Genomic DNA, 12,559 nt, shown 5'->3' with positions numbered 1-12,559 from the left:
GAGAGTAGCGAATACTGGGTTGTACGTGTCATTAAAAGGGTACCAGGCGTCACCATCAACAAAAAAAGTATCAAAAAATGGACTAGGCTGCACACTGTTCCACAAAGTTGCTCGGAACGTACTTGCCCCAGATTCTGAGGAAGTCCTGAAGAGGGAGCCACTCCATGTCGGCATGCTTCGAGCGGATGGTGCTGCCACTGTAAAGCACGCGAACATAGTCTTCACCCTTGGACGTCTTCCAAAGCTCCACAGCAATGTTGGATGCCATACCCGGCCAGCGTAGCGTCTTGATACCAAGCGAACCAGCCAGAGGGCCAAGATCACCGTCGTGCATGAAAAAGTGGGCGTACTTGAGCTCCGAATTGTCCGAGGCAATGTCCTTGACCTTGGAAATGAGGTCGCTGATGAACAGACCACTCGTCAACTGGATCGCCTCGGTGACATTCTCGCGTTCCACCCAGTAGTAGTTGTACTCCCAGTCGCCAGCAGCAAATACCTTGTTGGCCTCCTCACGCGACACACAATTTTTGTCATTGTCGAGAGCACAGGGAAGATCGTAGCCATTGCAAAGACGCGCCTGGAAGTTGTCGTTGTAGTGGTCCCAGTCCGAGCGCCACTCGCTCGTGTTGGTCAGAAGAACCGACTCGAGCTTCTTCCGCAGATCCTGCGTCGCGTTCATGTGCTTGATCCAAGGAGAGGCCTTCTGGGCAGCGGACTTGAGCGTATCGACGCGGTCACACGAAGGCTCGTGTGTGTCGACCGAGTCCGACTGCTGTTCCAGCACGACGGGCTTGTTCAGCTTGGGCCACAGGCCACGCAGAACACCACTCGCCGACTGCTGCGTCAGAGCAGCAGTCGAGGAGCGCAGGTAGACCGAGTCACTCGACGGTTCATTCGGGATAACGTGGTATTTATCACCATACAGCTTGCGAAGCTCCTCACCGTGCTGCACGCCGTCCTTGTAGCCGCCAATGGTCAGCTGGGGAAATTGGCACGAGGAGTTGGTAAAGGTGCGGAGCAAGGGGTTCTGCGAATCAGCGTAGGTCTGTGCATAGACAGGAACGGGCTCGGGGGCATCCACGCCGTTCGGAGCAAAGTACAAGTACGGCTTTCCATTGTCGCAGTTGTACTTGGTCGCCTCGCCGTTGGGGAAAATGTGGTAGGCCGTGCGCTTCTGGTGACGCTGGACGTAGAGGAGACCGGTGAGGTTCGCGCTCACGGTGCCGTTCTGCACAGGCTTCGGCTCCTTGTAGTAACTCGTCTGAGGGTGCGGCATCGAGCAGTACAGGTACGAGCCATCACCCGCCGAGGTACGCGACTCGTACAGGTGACCTGAGGGGATCGCATTGTACGAGGGGTTCTTTAGCGACTCGGGATCAGTGATATTGGGATAGAGCGAGTCCACAGGGCCCGCGCGGACAGTAACCGTAGCAATCGCAAGGGCGACAATAGCAGGGCTCAGCATGGCGTAAGGGCAAGGTGTTGTTGTGCCATGGTGCCCCAGATGCGTGAGGCATGCACGGACGCACGTGCGCAAAAGTTCAAACTTGGCGTACAGGTGTACAAAAATGGATCGCGTTCTATTTACTGAGCAATGTGCTGCGTGAAGAACTCGACAAACTTCTTGCCGGCAGCGTCGATGTGGTCGTACAGGCTCACGTGGGACTCGCCAGGGACGACGTAGAGCTCCTTCGGCTCCTTTGCTAGCTCAATAGCCTTCTGCGAGAAGTAGAGCGTGTCCGCCTTCTCACCCGCGACAGCAAGGTAGGGGCGAGGGGAAATGAGCTCGTTGAAGCGGTACGAGTCGTAGGTAACGAGCAGCTGGAGGCTGCGCGACACCACTGTGTTGCACGAGCGGGGGTGCTGGCCACGGGGCGTCAGGTAGTATTCCGCACCGTCGTGCCAGAGCGTGTCCTTGGGCAGATCCTTATAGTCAACCGGAAGCAGGTTGTTTGTAGCGGGCTTCTCACCGCGCGCTTCAGCGATGCGCTGCTCCGCGACAGCCTTGAGCTGCTCCTTGAGCTGGTCGCGGCTCGTCGAGCCCTCGGGCATACCATCGCGGAAGAGGCTGCCGGTGTCTGCACCACTCAGCGTAGCCACAGCCTTCAGGCGAGGGTCTGACTGTGCGGCGAACGAGACGTAGCCGCCAGAGGCACAAATACCGAGGATGCCAATGCGCTCGGGGTCGACCTCGTCGAGCGTCGACAGGTAGTCCGCCGCCGCATTGTTATCGCCAGCACGCTGAATGGGGTCTTCGAGGAAATGGGGCTCACCCTCACTCTCACCCTGGTAGGCGGCATCGTAAGCAAGAGTGTAAAATCCTTCCTTGGCAAGCAGTTCGGCATAGGAGCCGGCCGTCTGCTCCTTGACACCGCTCATGGGGTGGGCAACAATGACGGCAGCGCGTTTCTTGGCGCTAGCATCATCGGGAACACGGAGCTCGCCGACGACCTTGATGCCGCGGCTGGGGAAAGTGACTTTGCGAATGGAGGGCATGATAAGGGACAAATGTGGCAGGTACAAGAGCAGTTTATATAGGTTTGACAGGTCGAGCACGTCCCATTCTGCTCGGGCGAGACCATTCGTACTCCGCGGTAGATATTAACTCGGCCGAACGAAAATGGACTCCGTGGAAGTGCACGGGCCACTGCTGAGTGCCCTTGGTTTCCCCGAGGACTTGCCAGGTTCCGCGAAAGGCGTTGTTCCGAAGCGTTCCACGAAATTTGTCCCCCAAGTTTGTGATAAACTGCGTAGCATACTTGGTGACTGGTATGGCCAGGCAGTCCGAGACAGATATCCTATAGTCTATTCTGAGCTCAAATTCTAATCACAATCTAAAAAGGTAAACGCAAGTCAAAAAAAAAAAAGGAACTAATTCTCGAGCGACGAGCTCAAAGCGTCGTTGTAGCGCGAGCCTCCGACCTTGGCATTCACCTCGTCTGCGAGCGCGTCGTACTTGGACAGGATCTCGGGCGAAACCTGAATGCGGGCGCTGTTCAGGTTCTCAACGAGGTTCTTGCTCTTGGTCGTTCCTGGGATGGGAATCAGCTTTTCGTAGCGGTGAAGCTCCCATGCAACAGTCAGCTGCGAAGGTGATACATTGATCGTCTTGGCAAGCTTTGCCACTTTGTCAGTGAGCTCGACGTTTGCGTCAAAGTTTTTTTCATTGAAGCGGTCGAGATGAAGACGGATATCGCCTTCGGGGATATCGCTACGCTTGCGTAGCGTACCGGTAAAGAAGCCACGCGACAGAGGCGAGTAGGCCACAATAGCCACATCATTCTCCTTGCAGGCTTGCAGCACACCATTAGTCTCCATGTCCATCGAGAAGGGACTGTATTCCACTTCGACCGTGGCAATGGGGTGCACCTTGGCAGCCGACCGAATCGAGTTGGCGTTCACCTCGCTCAAGCCAATGTGCGAAAAGAGACCCTCCTTGCTAAGCTTGGCCAGCGTAGCCGTAGACTCTTCGATTGGAATCCGAGTATCCCTGCGGGCCGGGCCAAAGATATCGACCTTTTTCTTGCCGAGAATAGAGCGCAACTCTTCCAGCTCGCGGCGAAGGTTCTCTTCGCTGCTGTCAGGGTTTGCGAGGTTTCCGGTGGGGTTAAAGCCAGCCTTGACACCAATTGTGATCTTATCAATGTGCTCAGGGTGCTTTTCAAAGAAGCGGCCAATCAGTTTAATGTTGGCCCAAGGGTCGTCAGATCCGTAAAACGTTGCCGAGTTCCAGTATGTAGCGCCATTTTCAATCGCGGTTAGGAGGATGGGAAAGGCTTGTTCGTCAGGAATGACACGCTCTGGAGCGACCCAGGTGAGAGGCATAAGGCCATAGCCGATTGCACCGACCTGTACGTTCGAGGCGTCGCCTCCGAGGTTGCGCGTAGGAATGGGAGTCGACATTGTAGTTGGGAAGAAGCCGAAGCCTAAATCCATTGGGGTATACCCGTCCGTGCACCCGCATTCGCTAAAGGTTAATAATTCGCTCGGCTGACAACACCACGTGGCTAGATAGAATGGATGATTGATCGATGGATAGTGTCAAGAGACCCTGGACAGGATGTGTGCTCGAGCCTCTTTCACCTTTAATGAATATATTTGCATGCGTGCAAGTGGGGTACAACGAGGCGGTTGGCATATTTTATTTCTAGGCAGTAGGATTGCCCCTATGGAGATTTGGCGCACAAGATGTAAGATCTCGAGAGCCCAGCGCACCATTACCAAATCAATACTGTAGGATAAACCCTTCTTCGCGTGTATCTAGACGCCTTTCGATGCGGACATGGGCCTAAAAATGAGCACTCACCCACCATGCCGCTTCATACGACGTGCCCAGGGTCCTGACTAACCCGCTGGAACGCAGCAAATCAAAATTGACCGTTTCGTGACCGGAATTAGCCGTGCGCGGTGCGTCTGTCCAATTCACAAAACTATCATGAAGGCCACGCTACTGCTCAGATTTCTCGCCACGGCCTCTGCTGTACGTGCACAGTGCTCCACGGATGCGAGCACTTGCAATGTCTACAGCGGCGATGAAGAGGCTATCCAGCTTACCACGCGTTCTGTGCCGAACGTCACGACGCACTACGGCTCGGGAGGCGAGACGCAACAGACGGGCGGCGATGGCTACATCACCACGAACCAAGGCGTCAAAGTTGAGGATAATCAGAACAGCCTGCGTAGCGGTTCGCGCGGTCCTTCGCTCCTTGAGGACTTTATGCTCCGCGAGAAGATTTTCCAGTTCGATCACGAGCGCATCCCAGAGCGCATCGTCCACGCGCGTGGCTCCGGCGCCCACGGTTATTTTGAGGCCACCGAAGACATTTCCGACCTGAGCAAGGCTGCTGTGTTCAAGAAGGGGACCAAGACGCCCGTCTTTGCGCGTATTTCGACGGTTGCAGGCGGGGCGGGTTCCGTGGACACGCCTCGCGATGTGCGTGGATTCGCGACCAAGTTTTACACGAGTGAGGGTAACTGGGATCTTGTCGGCAACAACATTCCTGTTTTCTTCATCCAGGACGCGATCAAGTTCCCTGACCTGATCCACGCGGTCAAGATGGAGGCTGACCGTGGTTACCCCCAGGCCGCTACGGCCCACGACACCTTCTGGGATTGGGCTTCGCTTATGCCCGAGTCGACGCACATGCTCATGTGGGCAATGAGCGATCGCGCGATTCCCCGCTCGATTCGTCTCATTGAGGGCTTTGGTATTCACACCTTCCAGCTTGTGAACGACAAGGGTGAGACGCACTTTGTCAAGTTCCATTGGAAGCCCAAGTATGGTTTGCAGTCGACTGTTTGGGACGAGGCCGCGAAGCTCCAGAGCGCCAACAACGATTACCACCGCGAGGACCTCTTTGAGGCCATCGAGTCCAAGATGTACCCAGAGTGGCACCTCGGTGTCCAGGTTTTCAACAAGACCTTTGCCGATAACCTTCCGTACGATGTTCTTGATGCTACCAAGCTCATCCCGGAGGAGGACGTTCCGGTTAAACTGATCGGTCGCATGGTCCTCGACCGCCACCCCGACAACTTCTTTGCAGAGACCGAGCAGGCGGCATTCTGTCCGTCGCACGTCGTGCCCGGCATCGACTTTTCCGATGACCCTCTCTTGCAAGGCCGCCTTTTCTCCTACCTTGACACTCAAAAGTCGCGCCTGGGCACCCCCAATTTCCACCAGCTTCCCATCAATGCGCCCAAGGCTAACGTGTCCAACTTTAACCGCGATGGCATGATGCAGATGAACGTGCCCAAGGGCCGCGCGAACTACGAGCCCAACAGCCTGAATGAGGCAGGAGAGAACCCTGGCCCTCGTCGCTGTCCGTTTGGCTTCCGCACCATGGGCCAAGGCGCTGCCACCGGTCCTCGTGAGGAAGGCCCCAAGCTGCGTGTGCGTGACGAGCGCTTCCGCGACCACTACAGTCAGGCGCGCCTTTTCTGGAACTCGCAGACGAAGAGTGAGCAGGCTCACATTGTTGGTGGTTTCGTCTTTGAGCTCTCCAAGGTTTCCATGTCTCAGGTGCCGAAGCGTGTTGTGAGCAACCTGCGTAATGTTGACGAGGACCTCGCGAAGCGTGTGGCGAACGGTCTTGGTATTGACCTTCCGGCCAAGGCCAAGGCCGCTTCGAAGACGCTCGACCTCGGGAAGAGCGACGCGCTCTCCATCCACAAGAACATGAAGGAGACTCTGGAGACTCGCACGATCGGGATTCTTGTCGCCGATGGTACTGATGCCAATGAGGTCGACAAGGTAAAGAAGGCTGCCAAGGACGCTGGCGCCTCGGTCAAGCTGGTTGCTCCGAAGGCGCACGGTATCCAGTTTGCCAACAACGCCTCGCGCTCGATCGATGCGCAGCTCTACGGCTCGCCCAGTGCTTTGTACGATGCTGTGGCAATTATCCTCTCCGAAGATGGTGCGAAGAAGCTCGCCAAGGACGGCGCGGCTGTGCAGTTTGTAATGGACGCCTACGGCCACCTAAAGGCCATCGGCTCTTCTTCGGGCGCCAAGGCCCTCCTCAACAAGGCTGGTGTCGAGAAGGACGACGGTGTTACGGGTCTTGGTGATGACTTTATTAACGCAGCCAAGCGCCGCTTCTGGTCGCGTGAGTCGAATGTCCGCATGCTCTTCTAAAGAATGGATGCTTCGCCGTGTGTGCAATCGACAGTCCACAAATTGATGGAAAGGCCTTTTCGGCCTATAGACATTGCCATAGCCACCTTTTTATGAATTGCGCTGCTCTCGAGTAATTAGGAAGGCGTGTAAAGAATGCACTCGCGAGGTACCTATGGTGTTCCCTGGACATACCCTTCGCGTTATCACGCAGGAGTTGAATCCACGCTCGGTGAGCGAACTTTGTTATGAGCTCGGACAATTGGACCTCGCAAGAACCAGTATGAAGTGGAGTACCACCCTTCCAATTTGACAAATAACATTGACCCTCATGACCCTATAGACCCGTAGATTATGCGACGTGGTTGTCTTTGTGATAGCCCCATTGTTTCTTTCCCATTTCGGTCCATGGGAAGTATACCACAGGAATGACAAAGAACGAGTTGGACTCATCTGCAATACCCGCAAACGCATTGTACCATGCGATGAACGCAGTGATTATTCCAAAGGCGCCCCCTGCGCGAAGAAGGCCGGTATGAGGAGTAGAGCCATTGTGGCGAAGGTATGCTAGACCCAGGAGCAAAAAGCAAATGTCGAGGGTAAAGAACAGCATGCAGAATGCCACAGTGGACTTGAGTGTGCAGAGGAAGAGGATGAAGGTAAAGATAAACCAACCCATGAGGAAAAGACCAATATGATTCAGTGCTCCTCCTGCACCATCCGCTTTTGCAAGGTTGGCTTCAATTCCAAAACCCCCAGGAGTCAGCAGAATAGCAAACGACAGCCAGAATCCGCCGTACGAAGAGAGGGCTGTGGCACCAAAAGTATTGCCCACAGCCATTTCCCACATACCAGCCAGCAATTGCACCAGTCCACCATAGGCAAAGCCCAGTGAGATAATGATAGAACTAGAAGTCAGGCCAAGAGTTCCGAGATTGATGAGCGAGAGTACAAAAGTAGTCAACGCGAAGGCAGAGAGGCCAAGGGGAGCAGGGTTCGCAAACTTGCGCTTCTCGACGCCTTTGTACAGACCGGGCTGCATTTCACCACCAAAAGCAGGGAACATGTGCTCGCCTTGCATTGCGGTAGGCTTAACCAAAGGACCATAGCCAAAACGCGCGGCACGCAGAGCAGTCTGGTGCTCCTCGTGAGACATATGGCGAGTTAGGGGATTGTCCAGATCGGCGGGGTGATCTCCCGCGGCCCCGGTAGAGAAATGGATGCCTCCATTGTCCTTAGCGTCGTTCTGCGCCCACGTGTTTACGTCCTCAGGCATGCTGTCGCGGTTTAGCCATGGGAAACGCGGGCGCTCTTTTAAAGCGTCAATGCATAAAAATGCGGGGGTAAGCGCTCCCCATCGTGCATAATTGTCGCAGTTTTTGGGCAATCAGGTGACGCACACCTCCACTTACCCCGCATTTGTGTAACCAATACCCCAACGCGCATTGCGCCAATGCACATTCCACTAGAGGGATGGGGTGGTCAGGGAACACATAATTATTGCTGGAAAGTACATGAGAAGCAGAGGACGGCCATAAAGGCATTATATTGAATAGCCCCTAGCATGGCTTGGCGTGCATGAGCGGCAATGAGCGGCAATGAGCGGCAATGAGCTTTCAGTATGGCCGCCCTTTTGTGAATCAGTTTGCAATTGGAATACTTAAATACGAGGCTTTCCTACTGATTTCTTAGTTTAGGTCGTCTTTACGGCGCATTTGCTTCGTGACATGGCATGGACGTCTAAAACCGTCTAGTTAGCATCACGCTGCTTTCGAGCCCTTCATTATATTTTTAGGGTATCAAGGGCATTTGAACAAAAGTGCCCGTAGTGCGTATAGATTGTAGTTTTAACTATTTCGCCAACTGATTTTTGTAAGCTTGCAAGGTGGCAAGCTTCAATCCAGTGAATAGACTCGGAGAACAATGGGGCGGTGCTTATGTAATCATATGGAGGAAATTTCTCCTCCGCTTCCGCTCCGCGTTCACCGCCAAGTCCGTGCGCGGTGCGGAGATGATGAATCGGAGCGGTTATGAAAGGTGTTATAATTATCCAAGTTTCGGAAATTTCAGAGATATTACCGTTGATTAATGTATGGGGGAAAAAATGGAATCAACACAGGCATGGTCGCAGGCTTTAGCAAAAATAACGACTCGGCATTAGCGGCCAATAACAACTTTTTTTGTAAATGGCTGTCCGTCCCTCCTAGTTCCTGAGAATCAAGACTGGTCGCCGACAGCACGAGATGCTGAATCACCCTCTGCTCTTCCGTCTCGCACAATTAAAGGAAATTTGCGAGTGATATGGGAACGTTCAGCGGGACAGCCACTCACGCCGTTACCAGAGTCCTTCAAAAGAACTCCGTCAATGACATCAAAAAAGATCGAGTATGGTCATTATCCTACATACTCTCCGCTCCAGGTTTTTTACCTTCCCGGTGAGCACGAAAAAACACTTGGCCGATGGATTTCAACCACGTTACCCAGGTCATATTATGGTCGATCACAATGTTAGCGCTGTGGATTGGGATCATTTTCTAATTAATATTCGTGTTTCAGGAGCACTTCGCACCCATGAGTACATAGTATCTAATTTAGCACGTGCACCACTCATGTTAATGCATGCCGGGTGCGGATGCTTCTTTCTAACGAAGGCCATCATGGGAAAATATAAAAGCACCATGCATCAGACGTTTTGACCTTGTTAGAAATTTACCAGCTTCACTTCTTCCAGTCTAGATGTTTGGACGTATTTATTGCAACTGGGCAAAAAAGAATCACGGGTGGGTTTACAGGCGACAAAACTTATCTGGATGAACCACCCGTTGAAATCGGACAGCCGATGGAAGAGCCGGAATCGGACAGTTCTTCATCTGAATCAGATTCAGACGAAGACGAAGATTTATGTCGCTTGCCCAAACAAGAGAGAAAAAGTATCAAAGCCGCTCGTAAATATCAACGTCAATTAAGCAAGTATCCTTCAAAGAAATATATAAGCAAGCTTCGAGACAACGATAAAGAAACCGATATCCAGCGGCGACAGCAATTTAAACTGGCTCTGCGCCAGGTTCGTGCTCATCGTTTGGCACCGGTTCAAGAAGAAAAAAAAATGGAACTTTTACAAAAAAAAGCATGTGAAATACCGTATCGTTGTCCAATATCAAGAGTCCTCTAATGCCCCATCCCTGGATTGCTGAACCTACATGCCATATACTGTTTACCAAGATTCTTTAATTAGCCGAAATTTGTCAGTTTAGTACAACTCAAGAATGTGGAGGATATATGTCCACTTGCAACAAGAGGGATAGGAGTAGATGATCCCCACGCCTGTACAATTTGCAGAAGGTTCGCCAACATAATGAATGAGTTTACGCCGGAGAGTAAGCAGTTTATGGGGTACATTGGCGTTTGTAAAAAATTCTTTCTACATGTGGTTTTTACAAATTTGAAACAAATAACTTAGTCGGAGAGATGGAAGGAATCGGTCATGGTTAGCTCCGGAATTGAAGGTAAGACGTGCAAATGCGTATGCTTATGATGTACGATTCGATTCTGACGAATTGAATTTATGCAGGGTCTGTAATGGTGTGACTTCTTGGTAGAGGAGTGCGACAGTCGGATTTAAGTGTTGTCTCGGAGATAAGCGGTGTGGTATAGTTGTCTGCATTAAAGTCCGTTTCCAGCAGGGATCCAGATCGGCTCTAAGTGATCTTTCTATTATTTAAGTAGATGGAAATAAGACCAGGAATACGTAACGTCGATTCATTATGTTTTCCACTACAGCATTTGGCAACCTGGGCCACCTCATTAGCGGTAGGCGACTTTTTCGCACATCCGTCGAAAAAGATGACATGTACATTACCAACATGCCAATGGATCATTCAAACCACAGCAATATCCAGTTTGTGCAATGGTGTAGTGAAAATGATCCCGATAACCCCAAGAAATGGCCATTTCCGTACAAATGTTTTGTGACCTTTATTGTATGCGTCATGACCGTATTTGTCTACCTCGGAAGCAGTATCGTTGTCCCAGGCATACCTGAATTCAGCGATAAATTCAATGTATCCCCCACTGTATCTTCGTTAAGCATCTCTCTTTTTGTTTGGGGCTATGGCTTAGGCCCTATGGTTTTGTCTCCAATTACTGAAATTGCCCGAATTGGTCGAAATTGGCCTTACGTTATAAGCATTGGGCTCTTCGTTATCCTTCAAGTACCAACGGCGCTCTGCAATAATGTTCCAGGGTACTTGATACTTCGGTTTATCGCTGGGTTTCTCGGTAGCCCCGTGCTTGCGACGGGTGGTGCTACAATGGGAGACTTGTGGAACCTTGACGGGGGTTTTATGAATGGAATTGCTTTTTGGTCATATGCAGCCTGTGGTGGACCTGGTATGGGACCATTACTATCCGGTTTTGCCGTTCAAGAAAGAGGATTGCAGTGGACTATTTGGCCGCTTCTCTGCGGCACTGGGTTAACTTGGATTATTGTTTTTTTCTTGATGCCCGAGACTAGTGGAAATGCTATTCTCACTAAGCGCGCACGCACACTGCGCCGTATCACTGGGGACGATAGGATTCGGTCTCATGCTGAGATACAAGATGCCAGCCTTTCATTCTATCAATTGACGTATACAACGTTATACCGCCCCTTGAAAATGACATTTACGGAACCTGTCCTATTTTTCAGTAACGTATACATTGCCTATGTATATGGGATTGCCTTTTGCTTGTACGTTGAAAGTGTGAATACTGTACTAATACAAGCTTTGAAGCTTTTCCCATTGTATGTCGGGCAAGTTGCTCGTGCTAACCTGCAGACATTCCAAGGCCGACATCAATTCACGCTAGGTCAGTCCAGCAGTGCATACGTGACCGGATGGGTTGTTTGTGCGATTGCTCTAATTTTATATTGTGCATACAACCAGAAGGTTGTCTTGCCGTGGTTCAAATCAGGAAAATGGAAGCCGGAATATAGGATGCAAGCCTGCTTTGTCGGTGGTATTCTATTTCCCATTTCACTGTTTTGGGTATGTTATCAGCGAGGAACTTATGGCTAGTTTGGATGGACTTCGTTTGCTAGTATCCGTCCTTATTCTCCACTCGCTGCTTACGGAATTTTCCAATGTGCAGTATTTCTCTTGTTCCAAGGGTTTCTTGGCTATTTGGGCGAGATGTACACTATCTACACAGCTTCGGCGTATGCAAGCAATGGTTTATTCCGTGCACTAGTCGCCGGAGCATTTCCTCTTTTTGCTACCCAAATGTTTGAGAGACTAACAGTCCAAGGCGGTTGCAGTCTTCTTGGAGGACTTGCTGTGCTCTTATTTCCAATTACAATCGCGTTTTACTTTTATGGTTCTCGTCTGCGTGCTAAATCTCCGATGAATGGACAAGGCGAAGAGAAATCAACCGAAGATCTCGAAGTCGCCAAGGCCGCGAACGAGCTAGCTGTGGAAAATTCATAATAATTTGATCGTGTTATTATTGTAATAGAATTATCCTCTAAGAAACTCTAGTGCCATTGCAGATAGTTTTTCAAGTTCATATCCTGCCCTGCAAACATCAAATGCGCGTTGGTGAAAGTAGAGCTTCACGCGATACCCGGTTTGGGTGATGGAGGTTCCAAAAACAATTCCATATGGCTGAGTGAGGGTTACTTGGCTGCCTGTCATTACCACTTAAGAATTTGGTTTTGGCGGCTAAGTTGATGGTACAAACGGCTGGTGTAGATATAATGCGTGAGAACCTGATCCATCGCGCCTATTTTTAGGAAAGAACATATCTTGTCGAGTCCGACGCATGATGCTTCAGTAGCTTTCTAATATAGACGAGTGCGGCTTAGTATAATTTTATTTGAGCTAGGCGCCAAAACGCAGCTGCAATGTCCTTGGACAGCAGCATAACTGACCAAGCAACTTGAGCGACAGACTGTGACCATGTTTACATAAT

General features: G+C 51.3%; 5 protein-coding genes across 5 annotated transcripts; 1 reads left to right on the top strand and 4 right to left on the bottom strand.

Annotated features, from left to right (window-relative positions):
- Nucleotides 1-82: 82 nt before the first annotated feature.
- On the bottom strand, nt 83-1,465 carry MJAP1_004101 (uncharacterized protein; the record flags this gene model as incomplete). The annotated part of the gene is made up of 1 exon (XM_060268021.1): nt 83-1,465. One exon carries the CDS (start codon nt 1,463-1,465, stop codon nt 83-85), a length of 1,383 nt encoding a protein of 460 aa, XP_060124004.1.
- Nucleotides 1,466-1,584: 119 nt separating this feature from the next.
- MJAP1_004100 (uncharacterized protein) lies at nt 1,585-2,496 on the bottom strand (the record flags this gene model as incomplete). The annotated part of the gene is made up of 1 exon (XM_060268020.1): nt 1,585-2,496. The coding sequence occupies one exon, from the start codon at nt 2,494-2,496 to the stop codon at nt 1,585-1,587; it is 912 nt and encodes a 303-aa protein (XP_060124003.1).
- Nucleotides 2,497-2,871: 375 nt separating this feature from the next.
- On the bottom strand, nt 2,872-3,903 carry MJAP1_004099 (pyridoxine 4-dehydrogenase; the record flags this gene model as incomplete). Its single annotated transcript, XM_060268019.1, has 1 exon — nt 2,872-3,903. One exon carries the CDS (start codon nt 3,901-3,903, stop codon nt 2,872-2,874), a length of 1,032 nt encoding a protein of 343 aa, XP_060124002.1.
- Nucleotides 3,904-4,435: 532 nt separating this feature from the next.
- On the top strand, nt 4,436-6,631 carry MJAP1_004098 (uncharacterized protein; the record flags this gene model as incomplete). Its single annotated transcript, XM_060268018.1, has 1 exon — nt 4,436-6,631. One exon carries the CDS (start codon nt 4,436-4,438, stop codon nt 6,629-6,631), a length of 2,196 nt encoding a protein of 731 aa, XP_060124001.1.
- A 331-nt stretch (nt 6,632-6,962) lies between these two features.
- Nucleotides 6,963-7,691, bottom strand: mug86 (Meiotically up-regulated protein 86 protein; the record flags this gene model as incomplete). The annotated part of the gene is made up of 2 exons (XM_060268017.1): nt 6,963-7,420; nt 7,463-7,691. 2 exons carry the CDS (start codon nt 7,689-7,691, stop codon nt 6,963-6,965), a joined length of 687 nt encoding a protein of 228 aa, XP_060124000.1.
- Nucleotides 7,692-12,559: the final 4,868 nt, after the last annotated feature.

This window comes from Malassezia japonica, chromosome 9, assembly GCF_029542785.1.
Source record: "Malassezia japonica chromosome 9, complete sequence".
Classification (NCBI taxonomy): Eukaryota; Fungi; Basidiomycota; class Malasseziomycetes; order Malasseziales; family Malasseziaceae; genus Malassezia; species Malassezia japonica.
Note: the sequence above shows the minus strand (reverse complement) of the source record. Positions and strands in the feature narration are given on the sequence as shown.